The sequence below is a fragment of the Molossus molossus genome, unplaced genomic scaffold (assembly GCF_014108415.1).
Source record: "Molossus molossus isolate mMolMol1 unplaced genomic scaffold, mMolMol1.p scaffold_m16_p_5, whole genome shotgun sequence".
Lineage (NCBI taxonomy): Eukaryota > Metazoa > Chordata > Mammalia > Chiroptera > Molossidae > Molossus > Molossus molossus.
Window position 1 is genome coordinate 49,924,072 of NW_023425388.1, and position 25,936 is coordinate 49,950,007.

At 38.9% G+C, this 25,936-nt stretch overlaps 1 protein-coding gene across 1 annotated transcript in view; it reads right to left on the minus strand.

Annotated features, from left to right (window-relative positions):
• Nucleotides 1-2,768: 2,768 nt before the first annotated feature.
• The window catches only part of EHHADH (enoyl-CoA hydratase and 3-hydroxyacyl CoA dehydrogenase), a 47,267-nt gene continuing 24,099 nt past the window's right edge, over nt 2,769-25,936 (minus strand). The window contains exons 5-7 of the mRNA XM_036243803.1: nt 21,707-21,811; nt 9,808-10,149; nt 2,769-4,298 (exon numbers count right to left, since the gene is read on the minus strand). Coding sequence (XP_036099696.1) covers nt 3,037-4,298; nt 9,808-10,149; nt 21,707-21,811 — 1,709 coding nt within the window. The 3' untranslated portion in view covers nt 2,769-3,036. The remainder of the gene's footprint in view (nt 4,299-9,807; nt 10,150-21,706; nt 21,812-25,936) is intronic.

Below are 25,936 nucleotides of genomic sequence, written 5' to 3' on the forward strand. Positions count from 1 at the left end.
TATTTCTCTTTATTCTGTAATTTTTTTATTATTGGAAGTATTACAAATGTCCCCCTTTTTCCCCATTGACCCCCATAAGTTTCTTGGTTTATGTCTTCCCACCCCTCCCAACCCCCATCCCTTTGAGTTTGTCTGTTCCCTACTTCCATGATTCTGGATTTTGGTTGACAGCTTATTTTGTTCATTATGTTCCACAAATAAGTGAGATCATTGGTGCTTGTCTTTCTCTGACTGGCTTATTTTGCTTAGCATGATAGTCTCCACGTCCCTCCATGTCATCTGAAAGGGTAAGAGATCTCTCTTTCTTTCCTTTTTTTTTGGTATGTGAGCCAAACCAGCCAGGGCAAGAGATCTCTCTTTCTTACAGCCGCATAGTATTCCATTGTATAAATGTACCACAGCTTTTTTATCCACTCATCTATTAATGGCCACTTGAGCTGTTTCCAGATCTTAGCTATTGTAAATAGCACTGCTATGAACAGAGGGGTACATATATTCTTTCTGATTGATGTTTCAGACTTCTTAGGACATATTCCAAGAAGTAGGATCACTGGGTCAAATGGCAGTTTCATTTTTAATTTTTTGAGGTAACACTATACTGTTTTCCATAGTGGCTGCACCAGTCTGCATTCCCACCAGCAGTGTACTAGAGTCCCCTTTTCTCCACACCCTCGCCAGCACTTGTTTGAGGATTTGTTGATGGCGGCCATTCTGGCAGCTGTGAGGTGATCTCTCATTCCACTAAAAGTTTAAAGGAGAAAAAGTTGATGTGTGTATGTTCACAATAATTTCAAAATAAGTCACTTTGGAGACAAAGTTACTACTTTCAGGAATATTTTCTATTGATGTCTTTAATTTCAAGGACCAATTTATATATACTCCAGCAATATACATCTTAAAAATTATTCTAAATTAAACTGCAATCCAAGGCACACTTTAGGGGTGTTTTGCTTTTTTGTTGTTTTTACAATGAAAAGCATACTATATTCATTCAAGATTTCTCTATCAGAACTTTTTAAAAAAAATTCTCACCCAAGGATACTTTTCCACCGATTTTCAGATAGAGAGGGAGGGAGAGAGGGAGGGAGAGAGGGAGGGAGGAAGAGAGAGAAACATTGATGTGAGAGAGACACATCGATTGGTTGCCTCCCACATGACCCCAACCAGGGCTAGGAATCGAACTGCAACTGAGGTACATTTCTTTGATGGGAATCAGACCTCCCTCCCATTGGTCCATGGGCCAATGCTCCAACTGCTGAGCCATACCAGCCAGGACTTTCAATAGTTTGGTTTGGGTTCACAGGTGAAAATATTGTGAAAACAACATCCCATTGAAGGACAACACTTGAGCCCATTTATTTATTTACTTATTTATTTAAAACTTAGTTCAGATATAATTACATACCATATTATTAACCTACTTAAGGTATACAACTCAATGATTTTTAGTACACAGACTTATGTAATCACCACCACAATACTTTTAGAACATTTTTATTAACTCAAAAAGAAATCCTGTACTTATTTACAGTCACTCCCCATTCCTCACCCCCAATCATTCCAGCCTCAGGCAACCTCTAATCTGCTTTCTGTTTCTATAGATTTGCCTATTCTTAACATTTTATTTAAATGTTCATACAATATGTGGTCTTTTGTGACTGGGTTCTTTCACTTAGCAAAATATTTTCCAGGTCCATCATGTTGCAGCATGTATCAGTACTTCATCTCTTTTAATGGCCAAATATTCTATTGTGTATGGCTATTCCATACTTTGTTTATCCATCCATCCATCCATCAGTGATGGACATTTAGTTTGTTTCTAATTTTAGGCTATTATAAATAATTCTGCTGCAAACATTTATGTACAAGTTTTTGTGTTGACCAACCCTTCAACTGTTAACCACACAAAACATTAAAAGAGAAGTCTTATAATTATAACAGAATTATACACAATTTGTTTTGTAGTAATTTTAGATTTTTCAAGACTCAACTATTTTCACACCCAGCATCACAATGGCTTATCATGACAGGAAAACTGGCATCATTACAGAATCTAAATCTAACACAGAATCAGAGGAGGTTAGATGTTCTCTAAGATCCCTTCTCATACTAAGTTATCAACTTACTACTTACTACCTATTATTCCTCCATGAACAAAAGAGTAAAGAAAGACCAAGACATCCCCTGATCTCAAGGAAATTATCAGCAAACAATACTGAGCCCTTGCAGGCAGTAAGCACAACTGTGCACATGTGTGACTGGGCCTTGGACAGAAGCAATACATTGAGCATGACTTGCCAAGCTACTCGGAGTTCCCCATTCTGGTCTGAAGTACTTGGCCCCTCACCAGATCCCAACTGTGTCTTGCCTACAACTTCAACTCTGTTGTGCCTTTGATACCCTGCTTCTCCTTACGCAGCTTTTCGTGCTCACTCACAGAGACCCTCACCGCTGACTCTACCCTGCCAACTATCTCCACTTCACCTCCGAGACTACTGACTGAACTTCATCACAGGCATCCATACTGGGTTAATGCCTGCCTGGGCTCTAGGTCTGCCAAGTGCTATGCAAGATGCTCAGGGGAGGCACAGTGAATGTTTGTTGAATGAAGGATCCATAGGATTTATTGCCTCTCAGTGCTATGTGTGTGAGGCTGAAGAGGGTCAAAATTAATGTATAACTTAGTTGCTTTTATCAGTTATTCATTGATTACATATTTCTTCAATGATAAAAGCAGTTGGGTTCCTCAACTTATCCCCGAGGCTCTCTTCTTAACTATTAAGATATTAGCATGAGTTTATTCATTAGGATTGAAAAATAGTTTATCTGTTGGGACAGACTCAGAGGCGTAGGAAGCACATTACTAAATATTTGATCCATAAGAATCATCAGACAGAAGACACAAAGAGGAGGTTTAGCTGGTTATTTCTTTAGCTTTGTATTTCAAAGCATTCTTACTTTGGACCTTCTGATTTAATTTCAGTGAAATTCAGTGAGCATTACCTGATGCCAGCATGTGAGGCATAAAAGGCTGAATCATAATCTACTGATGGGGGGTCCTGCCAAGCTCTGCCATTCTTCCAGAGGAGGGTTTCCTTGGGAAGCCAATTTTTTCAGATAGTCACAAGGCTCCAGTTGGGGAATATCAGGATTCTGCCTGTAATATTTCTGTAACTTCTCTAGCACTGTGGGCAACCCAACTGTGGAAGCATAGAACATGGGCCCACCCTTGTGCCTTGGCCATCCATACCCATGTAAATAGATAACATCGATGTGCTTTGGGCTAGCAGCTATCCCATCCCCCAAGATACAGAATGCCTCATTAATGAGTGAATATAAGCAGCGCTCAAGAATCTCATCCTTGCTAATGATACGTGGTTCAATGTGATAGGTTTCCCTATACTGTGACAGAAATTTGGAAACCCAGGGATCAGGTTTGTGAATCCTACCCAATGGCTTGTCATATTGGTACCAACCTTTACCTGTCTTCTGGCCAAATCGTCCTGATTCACAGAGCATATCAGGAATTGGGCAATATCGCCTATTGCCTCGCTTTCGGGCAGGAGTCCCTGGAGGCAATGTAGATCCAGTAAGACCTAGCCACTTTCTAGATTTCCAACCCACATCTAACCCAGCAAGATCAGACACTCTAAAAGGTCCCATTCTGAAACCAAAGTCTTCCAGCACATTATCTATCTCCTCTGGCGTACTGCCATCTTCTAACAAGAAATACGTCTGATTGTAATAAGGATGCAACATTCTATTCCCAACAAATCCAAAACAGTTGCCTACAACTACTCCAATTTTTTTAATCTTTTTTGATAAGTCCATAACAGTGGCAATAGTAGTGGGGGAAGAGTATCGGCTGGGAATAACCTCTAACAACTTCATGATATGAGCTGGTGAGAAGAAATGGGTGCCAATGACCAAGTGAGGACGATCAGTGGATGAAGCAATCTCATCAATGTCCAGGGCTGACGTATTGGTACACAAAAACGCTTCTGGCTTGCACACGGCTGACAGTTCAGCGAAGACCTGCTTCTTCAGATTCATTTCCTCAAATACTGCTTCAATGACTAAATCTACACTACTAAGCTCCTTCATAGATGTGGTTAACTTGGGTTTTGGTCCTGACCAAGTGTGGCCACTCTGCTTCATTTTGGATTCTTCCTTTTCCAACAAGGAGGTTATAATCCTGTTTGCAGTTTCTAGCTGCTTCTTGTCTGGTTCTACGGCAATCACAGGAATCCTGGCCTTTGCAAGAGAAATGACAATGCCTCGACCCATTGTTCCCAAGCCTGTAAGTGAGAGTCAAGAAGGAAAAGTGATTCAATGGTTTTGAGAACTGCAAGGCTACTCAGTGGATGCAAGGATTCTGTGGCAATATGGCATTTAAAGAGATCAATTCAAGGAATATAAATGGATTGAATACTAGTTAAGGCTAGACATTATTTTAAGTGCTTTAGAGTACATAACAATAAGTAGGATTCACACACATTATTAGAATTAATAAACAAGTTCATCAAAGTTGCAGGATACAAGATCGATATATAAAAATCAATTGCATTTCTGCACATTAGCAATGGGCAATCTGAATATGAAATTAAGAAAACAATTCTGTTTACAACAGCATCAAAAAGAACAAATTAATTCAGAATAAATTTAATAAAGAATTGTAAAACCTGTATGCTAAAAGCCAAAATCATTATTGAAAGAAATTAAAGAAGCCCTAAATATATAGGAAAATCTCATGTTCATTATTCAGAAGGCTTAGTATTGTTAAGATGCCAATACTATCCAAATTGATCTGTAGATTCAGTGCAATCCCTAACAAAAATTCAACTGTTTTTTTTTGTTGTTGTTGTTGCAGAAATTAACAAGCTGATCCTAAAATGTATATACAAATATAAAGAATGCAGAACAACCAAAATGATATTGGAAAATAAGACCAAAGTTGGAGCACTCACTCTTCCCAATTTCAAAAATTATGACAAAGCTACAGTATTCAAGACAATGTGGTACTGGCATAAGGACAGACATATAGGTCAACAGAATAGAACTGAGAGTCCTGAAATAAACTCATACACTTACGGCCAATCGATTTTTGACAAGGGTTGCAAGAAAATTCAATGGGGGAAAGAACAGTCTTTTCAATAAATTGTACTGGGAGAACTGGATAGCCACATGCAAAAGAATGAAGTTGAACCCCTACCTCACTATATACAAAAATGAACTCAAAATATATAACAGACCAAAGTAAGAGCTCAAACCATAAAATTTTTATGAGTAAATCTCATGTCCTAAACAATGGGTTCTTAGATATGACATAAAAAGCACAAGCAACAAAAGAAAAAATAGATAAATTGGACATTATCAAAATTTTTAACTTCTGTGCTTCAAAGGATACCGTAAAGAAAGTGAAAAGAGCCACAGAATGGGAAAAAAATTTTGCAAATTACATATCTGATAAGGGATTTATATTAGAACATATAAAGAACTCAAACTCAACAATAAAAAGATATCTCAATTTAAAATTAGGCAAAGGGTCTAATAAAAATTTCTTCAAAGAAGATATACAAATGTCCAATAATCATGTAAAGAGATGCCTAACATCAACAGTCATTAAGAAAATTCAAATCAAGATCACAATGAGCTCCCACTTTATACCCACTATAGTGTTATCTATAATTGAAAAGATAGTAACACGTAGTGGCAAGGATGTGGAGAAATTGTAACCCTGATACATTGCTAGCAGATTGTAAAATGGTACAGCTGCTGTGGAAAAACTGTTCAGAAGTTCCTCAAATGTTAAATATGGAGTTGCCATATGATCCAGCAATTGTTACTCCTAAGGAAGTAGGTATGTGTGTGTGTGTGTCCCTAAGATAATTGAAGACATGTGTCTACATAAAATGTGTACATAGATGTTCAGATCAGCAGCATTCAAAATAGCTAAAAAGTGGAAACAACACAAATGTCCATCAATTAATGAATGGATAAACGTGTGGTATATCCAAACAGTGGAATCTTATTCAGCCACAAAAAAGAACAAAGTATTGATTTATCCTACAATGTGGATGAACTTTAAAAATACTATGCTAAATTAAAGAAGCTGGACACAAAAGGTCACATGTCATATGATTCCATTTATATGAAATATCTAGATTAGGCAAATCCATGGAGACAGAAAGTAGGTTAGTGGTTGCCAGGGCTGAGGGAAGAACAATGGGTAAAGACTGCTGCTGGGTTCAGGGCTTCTTTTCCAGGTGATGAAAATGTAAAATTGAGTGTGGCGATGGTTTTACAACTTTGTGAATATTCATTTTTTGGTGACATTGTTACTATGTATCTTTTTTAATGTTAATTGTGGTAAAATACATGTAAAATTTACATTAGCTTACAGTTTAGTGCATTAAGTACATTCACATTGTTCTGCAACCAACACCACCATCCATTTCCAGAACTCTTTTCATCTTGAAAAACTCAAACTCTGTATCCTTAAAACAATAATTCCCCATTCTCCCTTCCCCCCAGCCACTTGCAACCACCATTCTACACTCCATCTCTATGATTTTGACTACTTTAGGTACCTCATATATAAGTGGAATCACATAGAATTTGTTCTTTTGTGACTAACTTATTTCATTTAGCATAATATTGTCAAGGTTCATCTATTTTATATTATGTGTCAGAATTTCCTACTTTTTAAAAACTGAATAATATCCCATCATATGTATACACAGCATTTTAAAAATCATTCACCCACTAATGAACACTTGGATTGCTTCTACTTTAAGCTATTGTGAATGATGCTGCTGTGAACATGAGTGTCCAAATATCTGTCCAAGTCCTGCTTTCAATTCTTTTGGGTATATGCCCAGAGGTGAAATTGCTGGATCATATAGTAATTCTATTTTTACTTTTTTGAGGAACTGCCATACTGTTTTCTATAGCAGCTGCATCATTTTACATTGAACTGTACTCTTTAAAAGGGTGGATTTTATGGTATATGAGTTATATCTCAATAAAACTGTTAAAAAGATGAAAAGTACCTATCCTCAGGAATCCTGTAATCTAGTAGTGGGAAGAAGAAAAGTTCACAAATATCCATCCTATAAGGTAAAGTAAGTGATGTGAAAAGTTTACATTTCTTTGATGATTCAAAGGAAAGAAATTATATGTGGTTGACTGAATCAAGAAATCTTCAATATAAAGATATTTAAAGAGATATTTGAAGAAAGATCATACTGAAGTAGGTGAAATTGAATAAGCTGAACTATACAGGTTAGGGAAGAAAAAAAGAGCAATATGGGAATGAGCATGAAGAACCACTCAGTTTATTTTTATCCATGTTGTTTTCTGTATATTTAAAACTTTTTTTTTTTTTTTTAATTTTTTTTTTTTATCCTCACCCGAGGACATTTTTCCATTTTTTGTTCAGGTAGAGTGGGAGGGAGAGAGAGGAACAGAGAGAGAGAGAGAGAGACATCGACGTGAAAGGAACACATCGAGTGGTTGCCACCCGCACAACCAACCAGGGCTGGGGACAAACTGCAACCGAGGTACGCGCCCTTAGCGGGAACCGAACCAGGGTCTCTCAGGACCGCAGGCCGACGCTCTAACCGCTGAGCCAAACCGGCCAGGGTTGTATATTTAAAACTTTTTAAAAAATATTTTCAGAACAATGTGGGGTATACTTAAAAAAAACAACAACTTCAAATGTAAATATTCTATGTCAGATAAACCCGAAGTCTTTTTTATCTATTTTTTTTTTTATCCTCACCGAGGACATTTTTCCATTTTTTGTTCAGATAGAGTGAGAGGGAGAGAGAGGAAGAGACAGAGAGAGAGAAACATCGACGTGAAAGGGACACATCGAGTGGCTGCCACCCACACGACCAACCAGAGCTGGGGAAAAACTGCAACTGAGGTACGTGCCCTTAGCGGGAACCATACCCGGGTCTCTCTGGACCGCAGGCCGATGCTCTAACAGCTGAGCTAAACCAGCCAAGGCCCTAAGTCTTTTTAAAAAGGCTTACAAAGGCCCTCGCTGGTGTGGTTCAGTCAGTTGGGTGTCATCCTGTGCACTGAAGGGTTGCCGGTTTGATTACCAGTCAGAACACATGCCCAGGTTTTGGGCTAGATCCCCAGTAAGCGGCGTGCAGGAGGCAGCTGATCAATGTTTCCCTCTCACATCGATGTTTCTCTCTCTCTCCCCCTCTCCCATCCTCTCTCTCTAAAAATCATTTTTAAAAATAAAAAATAAATAAAAAGCTTACAAAGAAGAAATAGGAAAACTCTCAAACAATGGTTAACAAGCAATACTGATAAATATAAGTTTGGCTATTATTTTGCATTAATTATTCTTGGCTTGAAGGAACATAGGGAAGAAGAAACAAGTAAGTATACAACTAGAAACACATATTGGTGTTGCTGAAAGAGTACAAAAAAAGGAACGCCCATATTTCTTTGTCACTCTTTGTATGTATTTCCTTAAAAAATCACAAGTAAACAGAGTCAGTGCTGGAAGGAGCACATGTATTTGTGTTAAAGTCATCCCATTTTACATCTGGCAATTTGTGTTTCTTAATCCCTTCCCCTTTTTCACCCATCCTACTAACAGCCCTCCCATCTGGCAACCATCAAAATGTTCTCTGTATCTATGAGTTTGTTTCTATTTTGTTGGTTCATTTATTTTGTTTTTTAGATTCTACATATAAGTAAATTCATATGATATTTGTCATTCCCTGTCTGACTTATCTCACTTAGCATAACCCTCTAAGTCCATTCATGTTGTAGCAAATGGCAAGACTTCATTCTTTTTTATGACTGAGTAGTATTCCATTGTATATAGTATGTACCACTATGGTAGGTATCAGGCGGATACTAGACCTATCAGGGTTATCACTTCGTAAATTATATAAATATCTAATCACTCTGTTGTACACCTGCAACTAATAAAATATTGTATATCAAATGTATTTGAAAAATTTTAAAAGACATACTAAAACTTGACTGAGATAACAGACTAAGAAGATGTATAGAGTGAACTCTTTCCCTCTAGGTTGGGTTGGGTGCTAAAAGCCAGGTGACAGTTAAGAAAGTTGATGCTTTTAGTAAACTATGAACTTTTTCCTCCAAAAGACTGTACATGAACTGAAACATATTAACAGTTTGATTCCCATTTCACAGGGTTTAAAATCCACAAAAAGCCATTCTTGGGCCAAGACTAAGTGCAAGTGAAGGTTAGGAAGTGGCCCAAAGAAGCCAATCAGAGAGCTAGCTTCTGAGAAAAGAAGACATTTATTTGGGAAAATTCCAGAGGTCAAAAGTAGGGAAGTCCTCCTGTTTCAAGGTTCAAATGGATTTGAGATAGCAGTTTTGAACGAGGAGAAGTGATGGTTCCAGGGACCAGATAGACAGAGACTTCATCCCAAATGCCTAGCTGCAAGAGTGACAGGACACATCTTAAAATGTGGTTCATATAATAATCATTGCTGGGAAATCCAGGAGTGACAGATTCATACAGAGAACAGATTGGGGTGAGTGACGAATGCCCAGAGTCTGGATTCAGAAAGACCTAGCTCCAACTCTGACACCACTTGTGTTTAGCTCCTTGTTGAGAAGGTGTCTCTAGGCCTCACATGTGGAAATAAAGATAGTTCATGGGCTGGGGTGAAAATTACTTTAGCTAACACATGTAATATATTTAGCAAAGAACCTGGCACCTGGTGGCCCCAAACAAATGGTTGCAGCACTTCACCTGTGCAGATATGGAGACTGATATTAACTACCGCATGTTCTTACCGACAACGCCCGCGGAGGAGATGGGCCGTCCCGACGCTGTCTTCCAGGATGCTCCAGACGGCACTGACCACTTATTTACATTCCTCTCAGCCAAGAACGCATATTGCAGGGCTCTCGCCTGCCCTGATTGCCGAAGGTACATAAACAGCTCCCCCTCCTTCTTGATGCCCACCTCATAGGGATACTGTACGGCAGCCTGGACTGCACGGACACAAGTCTCCTGAGAAAGGCACCCGGGGTGCTGCTTCCGCATCCTCAGAATGGCTTCACTGAATATAGAGTCCATGTTGGGCAAGCTCTGAACCGGCCTGTTGTAGAGTCTACGGGGTTCTAGAGACTGATCTGAAAGAAGTAAGAAAATCAGATCTTTGAAAATGTTACTTACACTAAGGGAAAATGAGCAAGTAATAATCAGAATGATGATAATCTGTTCAAATTCAAAGTACAAAATTAAATATTATTCAACACGGCATTTAATGTAACACAAATACCAAAGTCTCTAATATCTTTGCAACTTAGTTCCATTAGAATTTAATGGATCCAAAGCAATTTTAAGTTACCTAATTCAGGCATAAAAGCAGCATTTTCCTATTATTCCAATTTTATAATAGATTAAATATTAATCTGTCAGTCATTTTAAGGAAAATAGCTCTGAGTTAATAATGTTTTAGATTCAAGGTAATTTTAACCTGATTCCTGATAGTAACAAAAACTTAAAAGTACCTAGAAAAGAAGACAGTGTGATATTGGCACAAGGATAGACATACAAACCAATGGAAGAAAGCTAAGAGCTCAGAAATAAATCCTTATAATTGATTTTCAACAAAGGTGCCAAAATAATTCAATGAGAGAAAAAAAAAGAAGAGTTTTTTCAACAAATAGTGCTGGGACAACTGGATATCCAGATGCAAAAAAAATAAATAAGTAAACAAATTCTTATCTAACACTGTATATAAAAATTAACTAAAAATGGATCATAAATCTAAAGTGAAGAGCTAAAGCTATAAAATTTTCTAGAAAAAAGTAACAGGGAAAACTTTGTGACATTGGGTTAGGCAAAGTATTTTTAGCATAATCCATGAAAGAAAAATCAATCAATTAATTAGGCTTTATTAAAATTAAAATTTTCTAAACTTCAAAGAACACCAATAAGAAAATGAAATGATAATCCATAAACTAGGAGAAAATATATGTAAGGTAGACAGAATGATGCCCCCCCCAAACCCCCTCCACCAAATGTCCACTTCCTGATCCCCAGAACCTATGAATTTTTTACCTTACATGGCAAAGGGACTCTACAGGTGTGATTAAGGTTAAAGACCTTGAGATGTGGAGATTATCCTGTATTATCCAGGTTGGCCCAATCTAATTATGAGTCCTTAAACGGGGAGAACCTTTCCTGACTGTAGTGAGGAAGAGATTTAATGAGAAAGGGTCAGAAAGATGCAACATAAAAAAGACTCAACCTATTGATGATGATGTGGCTTTGAAGATGAAGGAAGGGGGCCAATAACCAAGAAACACTGTGGCCTCTAGAAGCCACAAACAGCCCTCAGTTTACGACCAGCAAGAACACGGGGACCGCCTTGACCGGTTTGGCTCAGCGGTTAGATCATCAGCCTGCGGTCCAGAGAGACCCGGGTTTGGTTCCCGCTAAGGGCACGTACCTCGGTTGCAGTCTGTCCCCAGCCCTGGTTGGGTCGTGTGGGTGGCAACCACTCGATGTGTCCCTTTCACGTCGATGTTTCTCTCTCTCTCTCTCTCCTTCCCACTCTATCTGAACAAAAAATGGAAAAATGTCCTCTGGTATGGATAAAAAAAAAGAACACAGACACCTTTATCCTACAACGAAAGGTACTGAATTCCGTCAACAACAGATTCTTCCCTATAACCTCCAGAAAGGAGTGAGGCTGCTGACACCTGAGTTTTAGTCTAGTAAGACCCCTAGCAAATTTTTGACCTATAGATCAATATAAAAATAAACATGTTGTTTAAACTAAGTTGTGGTCATTTATTAGCAAAGCAATAAAAAACTGATACAATTTGAAAATTAAATATTTAATGAGGATCTGTATCCGCAATGCATAAAAGACTCTGATGACTCAATAGTAAAAGGGCAAACAACCCAATTTTTTAAAGGAGCAAAACTTGAGTGGCCATTTCACCAAAGAGGATATACAAATGGCTAATAAGCATGTGAAAAGATGTTTAACACCATTAGTCATTAAGGAAATGCAACTTCAAAACACAATGAATATGTAGGCAGTTTCTAAACAACCTCATTTCCGAGACTGAAGTACAAAAATCTCACCCTCTCTTGCTCTGTCACTCTGTCTGACGGAAGCCAGCTGCCATGTGAGAGTTGCCCTTTGATGAAGCTCATGTGGCAAAGAGCTGAAGGAGGCTTTCAGCCTACAGCCAAGAGGAACTGAGACTCTCAGTTTAATGAACCATAAGGAACTGAATCCTGTTAATACCCACAGGAGATTAGAAGCAGATCCTCTTTCCCAGCCTAGCCTTGAGATGAATACAGCCCCCCGAAACACCTTGAATGTAACGTATGTGAAATCCTAAACCAGAGGACTTAGTTAACCATGCCCAGATTCCTGACTCACAGAAACTATATGATTTTAATAAATGTTTGATCTTAAGAAAATAAATTTTGGAGTAATTTGTTATGCAGCTGTATATAACTAATACAGACCCACTAAAATGACTATAATAAAAAAGACATCAGTATCAAATGTTGGTGTTGATGTGGAGTAACTGGAACCCTGACATATTGCTTGTGAGAATGTAAAACAGTACATCCACTTTAGAAATCAGTTTGACAGTTTCTTAAAAAGATAATATAAACTTATTGTTCAACCCAGCCATTTCACTCCTAGGAACCCACCCAAGAGAAATAAAAACATATGTCTCTATAAAACGTATATAAATATTCATCGCAGCATTATTCATAAGAACTCAAAACTGGAAACAATCCAAATGTCCATCAACTAATGAATGGATAAAGAAAATGTGGTATAGCCATACAATGGAACACTACTCAGCAATAAAAGGAACAAACTACTGATACATGCTACAGATGAACCTTAAAAAGTAACTGAAAGAAGCCAGATGCAAAAGACTGCATATTGTATGATGCCATTTATAGTATATGTCCAAAAAGACACATGTATAGAGATGGAAAGATCTGTGGTTGCCTAGGGCTAGGGGCTAGCTGTAAACAGTTATAGGGGCACTTTTGGGGCAGTAAACTAGTCCTAAGATTGATTTATGGAGATGGTTACATAACTCTATAAGATAAATTATGCCTCATTAAAGTTGTTAAAAAATCTCTAGTAAAGAATTTATCAAGATAGGTACAAGACCCTTAAGAAGATAATATAACGTTTTATTGAAGAACATAAAATAAGATCTTAATAAACAGATGGAGCCCACGTTCCTGGATATAAATCTTTAATAGCAAAAAAATATAAATATTTATATATGTGTACATTATTTATAGATTTCTAATTAGTACCCTTATTGTTCTTTTTTTGTTTGTTTGTTCAGATAGAGTAGGAGGGAGAGAGAGAAAAAAAACCATCGAGGTGAAAGGGACACATTGAGCGGCCGCCACCTGCACAACCCAACCAGGGCTAGGGACAAACTGCAACCGAGGTATGCACCCCCAGCGGGAACTGAACCCAGGTCCCTCGGGACCGCAGGCCAATGCTCTAACCGCTGAGCCAAACCGGCCAGGGCTCTTTTTTTTAAAAAAATAACTCAATAGAATGATTGTACAGTTGCATAGAAGAATAAATATATAACAAATTACATTATCAAAACTGTTTTCTAAAACGTGATACCATCTCTTCAAGAATAAACCATTACATAAAAAATGTACGTCTTGGTTAGGCAGAAAGCCTACCAACCTTATAAAGCAGTTTCACTGTAAAAAGACATATGAACCCAGCTGGTGTGGCTCAGTGGATTGAGCGTCATCCCATGGACTGAGAAGTCCCAGTTCAATTTCTGGTCAGGGCACATGCCCGGGTTGCAGGTTTGATCCCCAGTAGGGGCATGCAGGAGGCAGAGATTGATGTTTCTCTCTTACATTGATGTTTCTATCTCTTTCTCCCTTCCTCTCTCTCTAAAAAAAAAAAAAAAAATCAATTAAAAATATTTAAAAAATGAAACAAAAAGACATATGAATGTGTTATTTATTATGTGTCCAGTGGAGAGTGAGTGAGGTTAGGATGTAGGATGAGTGAAGCACTATATAATTTCAGAATCCTTTTAACCTAGGAGGGGAGAATATTTTAACACTTGATTACTACGTAGAATTGAAAAGAATGGATTTTTAAATTGATGCTTTACCATATGATGTTAAGAATAGGATTCAGGAAAGACAGTAGTTAGCAGCATATAGTCCCTGTTTGCACTGCTATTGTAGGAATAACATGAACTCTATTCAACAGGCTACCAATTACTTGCTCATTTATCCATGAGTGAGCCCAATCCTCAGTCTATGGAACGGAAGCTCAGCAGAGAAGAATAGAAACCTTTCCAGGGCCTGATTTAATTCCTGGTGGCCCAAAAGGAAGACAAGAGTGGACAGTAGGGAGAGGACAAGTATGTGGAGGACCAAGTAGACGAGGGCTGAGGGCTGAGCTGTCAATGTTGTGGCACAAAGGGGGCAGGTGCAGTCGATGCCCCAGTACAGGAATAGATTGGGATATCTAATAGCGGATCTCTGTCCTTGTTTCCACCGTGACGGGCTGATTCTCAACACCACAGCACACATCAGAGCTACGTGAGGGGTTTTTAAAAGTTCAGATACCCAGGCCCCACCTTGTTAAATGTCTTTAAGGGTGGGGCCTGGGCATGAGGATTTAAAAAAAAATTTAACCGTTGATTTTGACGTGTAACTTCTAGGAGGTCCAAGGGCAGAGCATTATGTCAGCCACAATATCAAGGACAGTTACAGCTCCTGGCAAGTTTAGTCTGGGCCAGAGATTAAAAAGGAAAGAGAAGAGAAAGAAAAAAAAAAGTCAAGAATAAAAAATTTTTTAAAAGTCTACTTAATGGTGTGCAGTAAATATTGCCGATCCCATAACCCCATTATCCTGGGCATACTCAGAACCTCTCTGTCTGCACATGGGCATTCTGGGAGCTACCACAGTACTTGTCCAGACCAGTCGAGAGCCAATCCAAGTGCATCGACTGGAGAGTTGGGATCAGGGTACCATCAAAGATCATTTTTCCCTGTACAGTTTCTTATCCCTTTCTTGCTATAACTGTAACAGAAGGATGTTATTATCTTACAACTGCAGTTTATTACTGCAAAATATATTCAGAATTTCCCCTTTGGGTTTACAGGTCTGGTGTTTTCAAAGCGTATTCTTATCTACTCGGTCGTTTCCGAGTCCTGGAAGTTTTAAAGTCGCTCAGCTGTACCTACATAGTAAGGTAGGTGAATATGAGCAGCTCAGCACCAGCATTTGCTGCACAGGAAAATGTGTACGAGAGGAACTAATTCATGATTCAGATATGCTTATGGTTGAATTCTTTTCTTGGTCCAGTCACATTTTTTTCTTAATTCTTTGAGGTTTTCTAAGGCATAATATCTAAGTTTAAAAGTGAATTACGATCCTAATGGAAGAAAAGAAGGAGATTATTTTCCCTCTTTCCTTTCTGGTAAACTGACAGGAAGAGATTTTTTTCCCCCCTAGGATAAACAGAGAGACAACATACTGCTCATAGAAATGGTTTCCTAAGACATAAAGGGTTCTCTCTTCTCTACTTCTGATAAACAGGAAGCTGGGTCTGTCCTAGAAACTCTGCAAAGAGCAGCAGAACAACTATACTTTCCCAGGCTTGCAGGAGGTCACCCACAGAAGTTCTGTAGTATGTCCTAAGGAAGTTAAATTTAGACACGTGCTTAGGCCTCCTATGTAAGGCAGCGTCACTCTGCTCTTGAGATATATGTTTATATAAATGTTCACAGAGAGTACAAATAAATCCCAAAGAGCAAGACAGATAAAGTCACTAAAATTTTTTTAAAGGCACAAAATCAAAATGAGCAAATAGACCAAGGTCTTTAGGCAGAACTAGAATTGTTAAAAATGGCTAACACGGTGCCGTCGCAGTAACAGCACCAGGGTTCATTAGGTCCCTGAGTTGAGGCTCCCAGCCGGATGTCCACTGTGCCCATTTTTCAATAACAGCACACTCTTTCAGCTTCATGCCAGAAACATGCAGGTGGTAATAAGGAGTTCTTACTCAGTTTGGTTAAAAGCAGGCTGCTGGCCAAATGCAAGTGCAAATAAATAGCATTTTACAGGACCCTCCTCTCCCCAGTTTAGCCGAAGCAATCTGGCTTGGCCAAGTAATTCTGAATCGCACTGTTAAATCTGTTGCACTGCAGTAGTCTGAGAGGCTTCATATAACAAGAGCATTAAGACACATGAAGCTAATTAACTTTCACAGTTAACTCTCCAGGATACACATTAAGTTTGTGGAGAAATTTGCAGTAACTTCCCAAATCACATTTTTAGATACATGCTAACCGCCTACAATTCCCTCCCACACACATAAGGGGTTCCAAAACTGCTGATTACGATACTGCACATTGGAAATTCCCTTCCTTCTCTCCTTTTCTATTGGATGTGGAAACTAAACGCGTGCTCTTAATCTTTTCCTTTTTTTTTTTTAAGTTAGTATTTCAGCAGTGGGGTTGGGACTAGGGATGGAGGTGGGAATTAATAATATGTTTTTACAAATGGGAAAAGGAAGCAAACATTTTACATGTATTTTGAAAATTGAGATATGCTTTACATACCATAAATGTCCCCCTTTTAAAGTTTACAATGTTAGTATAATACGTGTATGTATTTTAACCTTGCCTTTCGTAACTGATTTACTAGTACCTTGAAGACCGCAGGTAGGCCCTGGCCGGTTTGGCTCAGCGGTTAGAGCATCGGCCTGTGGTCCGGAGAGACCCAGGTTCGGTTCCCACTAAGGGCACGTGCCTCGGTTGCAGTTTGTCCCCGGCCCTGGTTGGCTGTGTGGGTGGCGACCACTCGATGTGTCCCTTTCACATCGATGTTTCTCTCTCTCTCCTCCTCTCTCTCCCTCCCACTCTACCTAAACAAAAAATGGAAAAATGTCCTCAGGTGAGGATGATAAAAAAAAAAAAAAGACCGCAGGTAGTGTTTGCATGCCAGGTGTAAAAAGTCAAAACTAGGAACAGTTATCTCCATTCTTACCCTTGTTCTCCTACATCAGTTGTTTACAAACTGTGGGCCCAGAAACACAGCATCAGCATCACCTAAGAACTTGTTAGAAATGCAAATTCTTGGGCCCCACCTCAGACATACTGAATCAGGAAGTAATGAGTGGGGTCCTACATTCTCTTTTAACAGACCCTGCCAGTGATTCTGACGCACAGTAAAGTTTGAGAACTAGTCCTCTAGATCAGCGCTTCTCAACCTATGGGTCACGACCCCTTTGGGGGTCGAACAATCCTTTTACAAGGGCCGCCTGAGACATAACAGTAGCAAAATTACAGTCATGAAGTAGCAATGAAAATAATTTTATGGTTGGGGGTCAGCACAACATGAGAAACTATATTAAAGGGTCGCAGCATTAGGAAGGTTGAGAACCACTGCTCTAGATCAAGACAATTGTACTAGTTTCACATAACTATAGATTTGTATTAATATATTTCATTATTATGGAATATTTTATAATAAATATCTATTACAAAATATCAATATATTTTTATAATAGAATTTTGTGGAGCCTATCCTTCAAATCAATCCATCAATTTTGTTCTGCCAAATAACCACACACTAATAGTATATTTAAAGGCAAACAGACAAAGGAAATCAGAGAAACATAAAAAGAAAGGAAAAACACAAAACCTTAAATGAAAATGAAAGGCAAAATAAATAAGCCTAGCTAAACTACACATTTGGTAAGATAATAAATGGCAAATGTGGATAAGATTCTCTGAGCTGGTCCTTCGCTGATGTGCCCTCTCTCTCTAATTTGTCTCTCTAGCATTTACCTATTACAAAGCAGCACCAGGAAATCATAGAATTCCAAACAGTGAAATTCATTTTAAAAGACAGAAAGAAAAAAATTTTTCCAAAAATTTCCATAGGACTTTAAGCCCTAAACCCCAAAAGAGACACGATGCAGCTGTCCAGGTTGTAGCCAGAATAAAAACTAGAGCCGAACCTCCTGGAGCCTGGAGGGTCTCAGAATAGGATTTGAAACCAACTAATTCTGTTGAACCTTTTTCTTTGCTGATTAAGTCCAAACAGATGATTTAAGGTCCATCTAGCTAAGCGAGAGGCTAGAACCCAGGTCTCCTGACCTCTAGTCCTGAGCCCTTTTCTCTACCACACTGTACCTCTTCCACACTGGTCAGGATCCCTTCTCCCTCTGGGTAAATTTAGTAACTGAGATATTAGAAAAAGATAAACAATCTTCATTTGCTACCACCCAATACAACCATTGTTAAAAGTTCTTTTCTTATGCAAATATGCATATGAAGATATACACACACATAAACACATTTGTGTAACTTGCTATCTGGCTGTTTTCTACTTAAATAGTACATGTAAGCATTTTTCCAAGTTCCTTGACTTTATTTTAAAAATGAATGTTTTAATGGCAGAATGGGGTTGCTTCATTGAGATCTACTATCTTGTATGTAATGAATCCCCTAAAGTTAGATATCTGAGTTGTTTCCAATATTTTACAATGATAAATAAAGCTTCAGTGGGTATCACTGTACACACATCTTTGTGTACTCTGTGATTATTTCTCTATGATAAATTCCTAAGAACAGAAATACTAAGTCAAAGATGTGAATAAGCTTCAATACATGACTGCCTAGTTGCCCTCTGACAGGATGTGCTACAAACTGTACTATTACAGTGAGCTTACTTAAACTCAGTTTCACTATATTTTTTTCAATCTTTTCCAACTTACTTGGCAAAAATTAGTGACTTTCAAGAACTAATGGTTTTTCATTAATTATCAAGTTTAAAAGCATTTAAGAATTAAGCATATACTTACTCTAGGATCCAGCAATACTACTTTTAGGTATTTACCCCAGAGAAAAAGAACATCTATAAAGATTTATGTAGGCCCAAAGGGCAAACAACCTAAATGTACATCAACTGATAAATGGATAAACAAATTGTGGTATATCCATACTATAGATTACTATTCAGTAATAAAATATTAATACATGAAACTACATGGATGAATCTCAAAAATATTATGCTAAGTGAAAGAAGTCAAACACAAAAGATTACATACTATATGTGTGATTTTATCTAAGAGAAATCCTGGAAAAACAAAACAGAAAGCAGGTCAGTGGTTGTGGGAGTGAATTTACAGGAAAGAGGCATGAGAACACTTTTTAGAGTGGATAGAACTATATCTTCTTGATTGTGACTAAATAATTGTAAACAGTTACAAAAATTCATCAGTTTCTATACTTTAAATGGGTGGTTTGTGTGTGTGTGTGTAAATTACATCTCAATAAAGAAAAAATCAAAACAAAGAAAAGATCATTTATGAAATTTGGGGGGTAAACTTGTTTTCATTTTTGCATATTTGTTTTCAATTTTTGTCTGTATTCATACATAGTCTATGTAGCTCTGATTATAGAATATATGTAAATTTATATTTTAGACATTTTATACACAAATAATTTTACATATTTCTACATAATCCTCATGACTGTAATTTAAAATAGCCATACAGAATTGTCCAAAGCCCAGAACCATTCCACTACTGTTAACAGGTGAATTTCCAAGTTTTAAAGCAGATGATTCCACCTCAATATTTGGATGCCACCAAGTGGACAAACTGTGTAATGTTGCTGAGATTGAGTAGACTGTTCTATAAATTTTATAAATTTTTTAAAAATATACTAGGGGGTGGGGGGTGGGATGGGGAGGAGAGTGTCTAGGGGGGAAGGAGAAACATCTGTAACAAAAATAAATAAATAAAAATTGGAAATGAATAAATAAATAAATATGCAAAAAATAATAAATTTTTTTTATTTTGAAAATTAAATAAATTTTAAACATGAAAACAATTTTATAAATGTACTAGCCCATGATCCTCATCTATCTCTTGAAGTAACTTAACTCTCAAATCTGAATCTAGGAAAATCAGTATAGGAAAAAAACCTCCTGTTGAAATCAAGTTCCTTACAAACTAAAACCACAGGTGTAAATAATAGTCTATTTAAGCCCCAAACCTAAAATAATTTAGAGATCTCCAAATGTAAATAGCCTTTGCTGTTGGCCAACAGGTGACTTCTAACAAAAGAGTAAGCCCTCTCAGGAGGCACGATAAAACCAGTGATGAGAATGTGGTGAAGACTGGAAGGCAGAGAAAGACAGCAGGGAACTCATTCCCATGTGGGCAAAGACTTGCTGATTCTCTTTATGATTCACCAGTATTTTCCCCTCACAGACCCTGGCCCCTCCTGTTCCAGCTTTTCCTGTTGCATTGAAACAGTAACTGGCTAGAGCCACAAAAGGAAAGATTATTTCAGAAAAGTGTTTTTTCCCGACCAGAGTTGACAAAAAAAAAAAAAAATGACTTTTTCAAAAGAATGCTTTTGAATGACACTGAGCCATTTCCTGCCACCAAGAAGGGATATGAACACCCTGCTCTGCCTATAACCCAGCACTCGTTCCAATTATTTTTTTCTGACATTCTCTATCTAACCCTCTCCATCTTGCTGCCAACTTCCATAAATTAAAAAGGAACAGTTAGAAAAGAAAAACTCTGGGAGTGCCACTCTGAAAGGAACATCATGACTCCATAAAGCAAGAAATCAATGAGAGAGAAAACACAGCTCACTGAGACAGAACCACACTTTGTTGTGGAAAATGATAGAGCTGGCCTTCTATTTGATGAAATGTTTATTTGCTTGTTTGTTTTCATTTTAGTTATATTTCTTAATAAAAAATATATTCACTTAATAAAAATTAAAAAGGTACAGAAGAGTAAACAATAAAAAGAATCTTTCCATCTGTGTCCCTGGCTGACCAGCCCAATTCCCAGGGACAACCATTAACCATTCCTGATGAATCCTTATAGAAATATTTTATACACAGGCAGTTACATATATACATTCCTCCCAAATAGACATTTAGTCCCATCCCTTCTTTCTTATTCCACAAACAGTAAACCACTATACACAATGATACTTTTTTTCACGTAATATAATAACATAGCCCAGCTGGTGTGGCTCAGTGGTTGAGCGTCAACCCATGCACCAAGAGGTCGCCAGTTCAATTCCTGGTCAGGGCACATGCCCAGGTTGTGGGCCTGATCCCCAGTGGGGGGCATGCAGGAGGCAGCCAATCAATATTCTCTCTCATCAATGTTTCTCTCTCTCTCTAATATCAATAAAGAAAAAATAAATAAAGAAAAAATAAATTAAAAAAAATATTTTTTCATGGTGTTCATACCATAGCAATACCTAGAGTTTCTCATTCTTTTGAAAGCTGTGTCATTGCATCACATGGATGTACCATAAGATATTTAGGAGTTTCTTGTTTTGTTTTTTTTATCCTCACCCAAGGACATTTTTTCATTTTTGGTTTAGATAGAGTGGAGGGAGGGAGGGAGAGAGAGAGAAAAACATCGATGTGAAAGGGACACATTGAGTGGCTGCCACCCGCACGACCAACCAGGGCCGGGGACACACTGCAACCGAGGTGCGCGCCCTTAGCAGGAACCGAACCTGGGTCTCTCTGGACTGCAGGCCGATGCTCTAACCGCTGAGCCGAACCAGCCAGGGCAGGAGTTTCTTAAGATAGACATTTAGCTTGTTTCCAATTTGGGGCTATTTTTATTATCTTCTTACCTAGAACTCTCTGGGCTAATTTGATTGCTTCTTCAACTGGGTCGGAGTTGACAATTTCATCTAGAATACCCAGCTTGAGTGCTTCATCTGCCAAAATATGTCTTCCTGAAACAAAACAAAACAAATCACAGAACAATGTGAGATGAAAGCAAACGCGACTTCCGGTCAAGATGGTGGCGTAGGTAAGCGCAGTATCACGTCCTCCCACAACCACATCAAACTTACAACTAAACTACAGAACAACCATCATTCATAACAGCCTGAAATCAAGCTGAATGGAAGTCCTACAACTATGGAATTAAAGAAGCAGCCACATTGAGACTGGGAGGAGGGGCGGAGGCGGATTGGCTGGTCCCACACCCACGTGTGGCGGATAAAAATAAGGAGGACACCTCCGCTGGGAAGGTCCTCCCTGAGGACTGAGGGGTCCCTGTCCCACACCAGGTGCCCCGCTCAGGGTTCCAGTGCCAGGAAGAGAATCCCCATAACTTCTGGCTGGAAAAACCAGCGGGAACTGAGGCTCAGGGAGGCTGAGGTGGCTGGAACCCCAGGCAGCTCCTCTTAAAGGGCCCACGCACAGACTTACCGGACTCACTCCCTCTAAGCTTGGAGGGGAGGCAGCTCGAGGGGCACCAGAGACATACAGGGAAGAACTGAGCTGTTTGGCATTGAAGCTGAAGGCTGGAGAGGGGGTTTACTCCGGGACAAACGTGCTGTCAGAGGCCTTTGTTCCTTTGGTGAGTCCTTCCCTGGGGCGGCAGACAGCTGACATATCTGTGACTCCAGCAACCTGGCTCACACTGGTAGCCCCGCCCTGGTGACTTCCTGAGGCCCGGCCCAGCCCCACCCAACTTTCAGGCCCACCCAAGCTGTTGCCAGTTGCTTAACCATAGGATTGGCCTGTCTTGGATCCTGCTTCAGGTTTTCCTAAATTCTTTCAAACAAGCAGCATCTGGTCTCAGATAGCCCCATAACTCTTCTTAAGTAATACACAGAAACAAACACAGGGAGGCAGCCCAAATGAGGAGACAAAGAAACAGGTCCCAAATGAAAGAACAGAACAAAACCCCAAGAAAAGAACTAAGCGAAATGGAGATAAGCAACCTAACAGATGCTGAGTTCAAAATACTGCTTATAAGGATGCTCAATGAGCTTAGTGAAAACCTTGGTGAACTTAGTGAAGGCCTCAAGAGCATAAAAAAGAACCAGTCAGAAATGAAGGATGCACAGTCAGAAATGAAGGAGGTATTAATTGAAATAAAGAATAATTTACACAGATTCAATAGTAGAGTATGTAAATCCAAGAAGCAAACCATTGATTTGGAATATAAGAAAGCAAAAAATGCCCAATCAGAACAGCAAAAAGGAAAAAGAATCCAAAACAATGAGGATAGTGTAAGGAGCCTCTGGGACAACTTCAAGCATGCCAACATTCGCATCTTGGGGGTGCCCGAAGGAGAAGAGAGAGAACAAGAAATCGAAAACCTGTTTGAAACAATAATGGCAGAAAGCTGTCCTAACTTGGTGAAGGAAACAGACATACAAGTCCAGGAAGCACAGAGAGTCCCAAACAAGATGAACCTCAAGAGGCTCACATCAAGACACATCATCATCAAAGTGCAAAAGGTTCAAGACAAAGAGAGAATCTTAAAAGCAGCAAGAGAAAAGCAGTTAGTTACCCACAAGGGAGTTCCCATAAGACTGTCAGCTGATTTCTCAAAAGAAATTTTGCAGGCCAGAAGGGAGTGGCAAGAAATATTCAGAGTGATGAAAAGCAAGAACCTACAACCAAGATTACTCTATCCTGCAAAGCTGTCATTTAGAATCGATGGCCATATAAAGAGTTTCCCAAACAAGAAAAAGTTAAAGGAGTTCATCACCACCAATCCATTATTATATGAAATGTTGAAGGGTCTTTTTGAAAAAAAAATATAAAATACATGAACCCACAAAATGGCAATGAATACATATCTACCAACAATGGAATCTATAAACAAAATGAACAGGCAGAACAGAAACATTCTCATAGATACAGAGAACATTTTGTTGGTTGCCAGATGGAAGGGGGGTTGGAGGAATGGGTGTAAAAGGTGAAGGGATTAAGAACAAATTGGTTGTTAGACTTACAAACCTCAAAGGGCAGGGGGGTTTGGGGGGTGGGAAGAAATAAACCAAAGAACTTATATGCATATATGCATAACCAATGGACACAGAGAACAGTATGGGAAAAAGCAGGAGGGGGGCGGGAGTGGGGAGGAGGGGGTCAATGGGGGGAAAATGAGGAGCATCTGTAATATATTCAACAATGAAGAAAAAAAAATAGTAAAATGAAAATTTAAAAAAAAAAGAAAGCAAAAGCATTATGCTCTCTAGTAGGGAGGGCCTGTGTCCTGGATAGAAACATCCATTGTTAAATAAAATAAATGAGCAGCACCACACTGACAGCTATAGGAGAAAGGTCACTGAAGGGGTAACCAGGAAATGTGGATTCAAGCTCCAGCTTTACCTTTCATTATTTGTGTCACCACAAAGAATGCGTAAGTCTACAATGTTCTTGATAATGGAAATAATTATGCTTACATTAGTAATTCTGAGTATTAAGTGAAAATAACATATTCTATATATATCTACAAAAGCATTTTATACAATATAGATCTCTATATAATTATGAGATGATTGCTTTAAATTATAATAATAGAGGTAGTAGCAGAGTAATAGCAGTATCTCATATCATATGAACCAAGGGCTGTTGTTGATTACCAAAAAAAAGGACAGTGCCTGAAGATAAATAGGGTTGGGCAGACAGGAAAAAAATGTATTAAGTTGATATTATATAAGTTATAATCAAAATTACGCATGATAGCCCTGGCCAGAATGGCTCAGTTGGTTGGAGCGTTCTCCGTACACTAAAAGGTGGTGGGTTTCACATCAATCTTTCTCTCTTTCTCTCTTTCTTCCTTCCTCTTTCTCTAAACTCAATCTAAAAGAATTAAATGAGGATAAGTGAAGTGGACTTCCAACCTTTTTTCAGCTACCCAGCATCTTGACCCCTTCCTTGGTTTATGGAATCACTATTGTCTGAACTTTGGAGCCCTAGTTCCTACTACCGAAGCTGAAAAGGAAATAGAGATAATCAGACAATTGTTCCTTCAGACCCAAGGCAGCTAGGGTGTGTCCCATTGACACCAAGGCTGGCGAATGGGGTGCTCAACTGAAGTTTTTATCTGGAGTTAGTGACACTAAGCAACAGCAACAGCTTAAATCTCATTTCGTAGGTGGTAACATCCAGTGTCTGGTGGTGGTGCCAGAAGCATCTAGTGTCCAGGGGTGGCTCTGGCAGCCTCCACTAATGAATGGCAGCTCTAGGGGTTACAGAAGTTTGACACATTGCTTGCTTTCTTGCCAATGCCATCTTCCTTCTGAGAAGTGACCATCAAATCAGTATTGATGGCAACAATTCCAGTCTTTGCTGCCCTTACAGACAGTGTTGGTGGATGCCATCTCTGAGACAAACCCTCCATTCCTGGTTCTTATTAGTGCTCAAAGAACTGCTAATGGATCTTCTTGATCAGATAGACAGTTCAGTAGTTTTGGGCAGGGGTCACTCTGTAACAGCAATATTTGGGCAGTTTTCTGGAAGTGCCTTTGAAAACAGGCTTCCTGATTTGCTCCTGGGGTGAGGAGGGTGTTGAGGAATGGAGGAGTGGGTCAAGTCTCCTGTGTATAAAATTACTTGGGTGAGGGGTGAGTGAATCAGCCTCCCCAGGTTAAATGAAAAAATGAGGGGGGGGGGGACTGGGTACCAAAAGGATCTTTGAGGCAACTAACCAGGGGTAACAAGAACTATCCACAAGTGGACTAAAAATTCCTTCGGCCTTAATGATTTCTTCTGGCCTGATTTCACAAAAGCAGAGTACCACTGCTGTTCTTACAGAGCCAATGAGATTCCAGGTACTTTTATTCTGTGTCAAGGACTGAAAGACCCAGCTCTGTATATACAGCCCAAATTCGCAGGGTAAGATTTCAGCTTGTTTTTTCTTGCTCTGCCTTCCGTGTGATGACAACACTGTCCAATGGGCTCTAACAAGAGCCCTGCCTTGAGCTACTAGAGGAAACCCCCCAGGACTACTGAAGCCGAGACTTCTCCATGTTAGGTAATCTCAAATTTTTCCAATTTTCTTCAAGGCTTCTTTTCCATCCTTTAGAAAAAGTGTTCTACACGAAACCCTT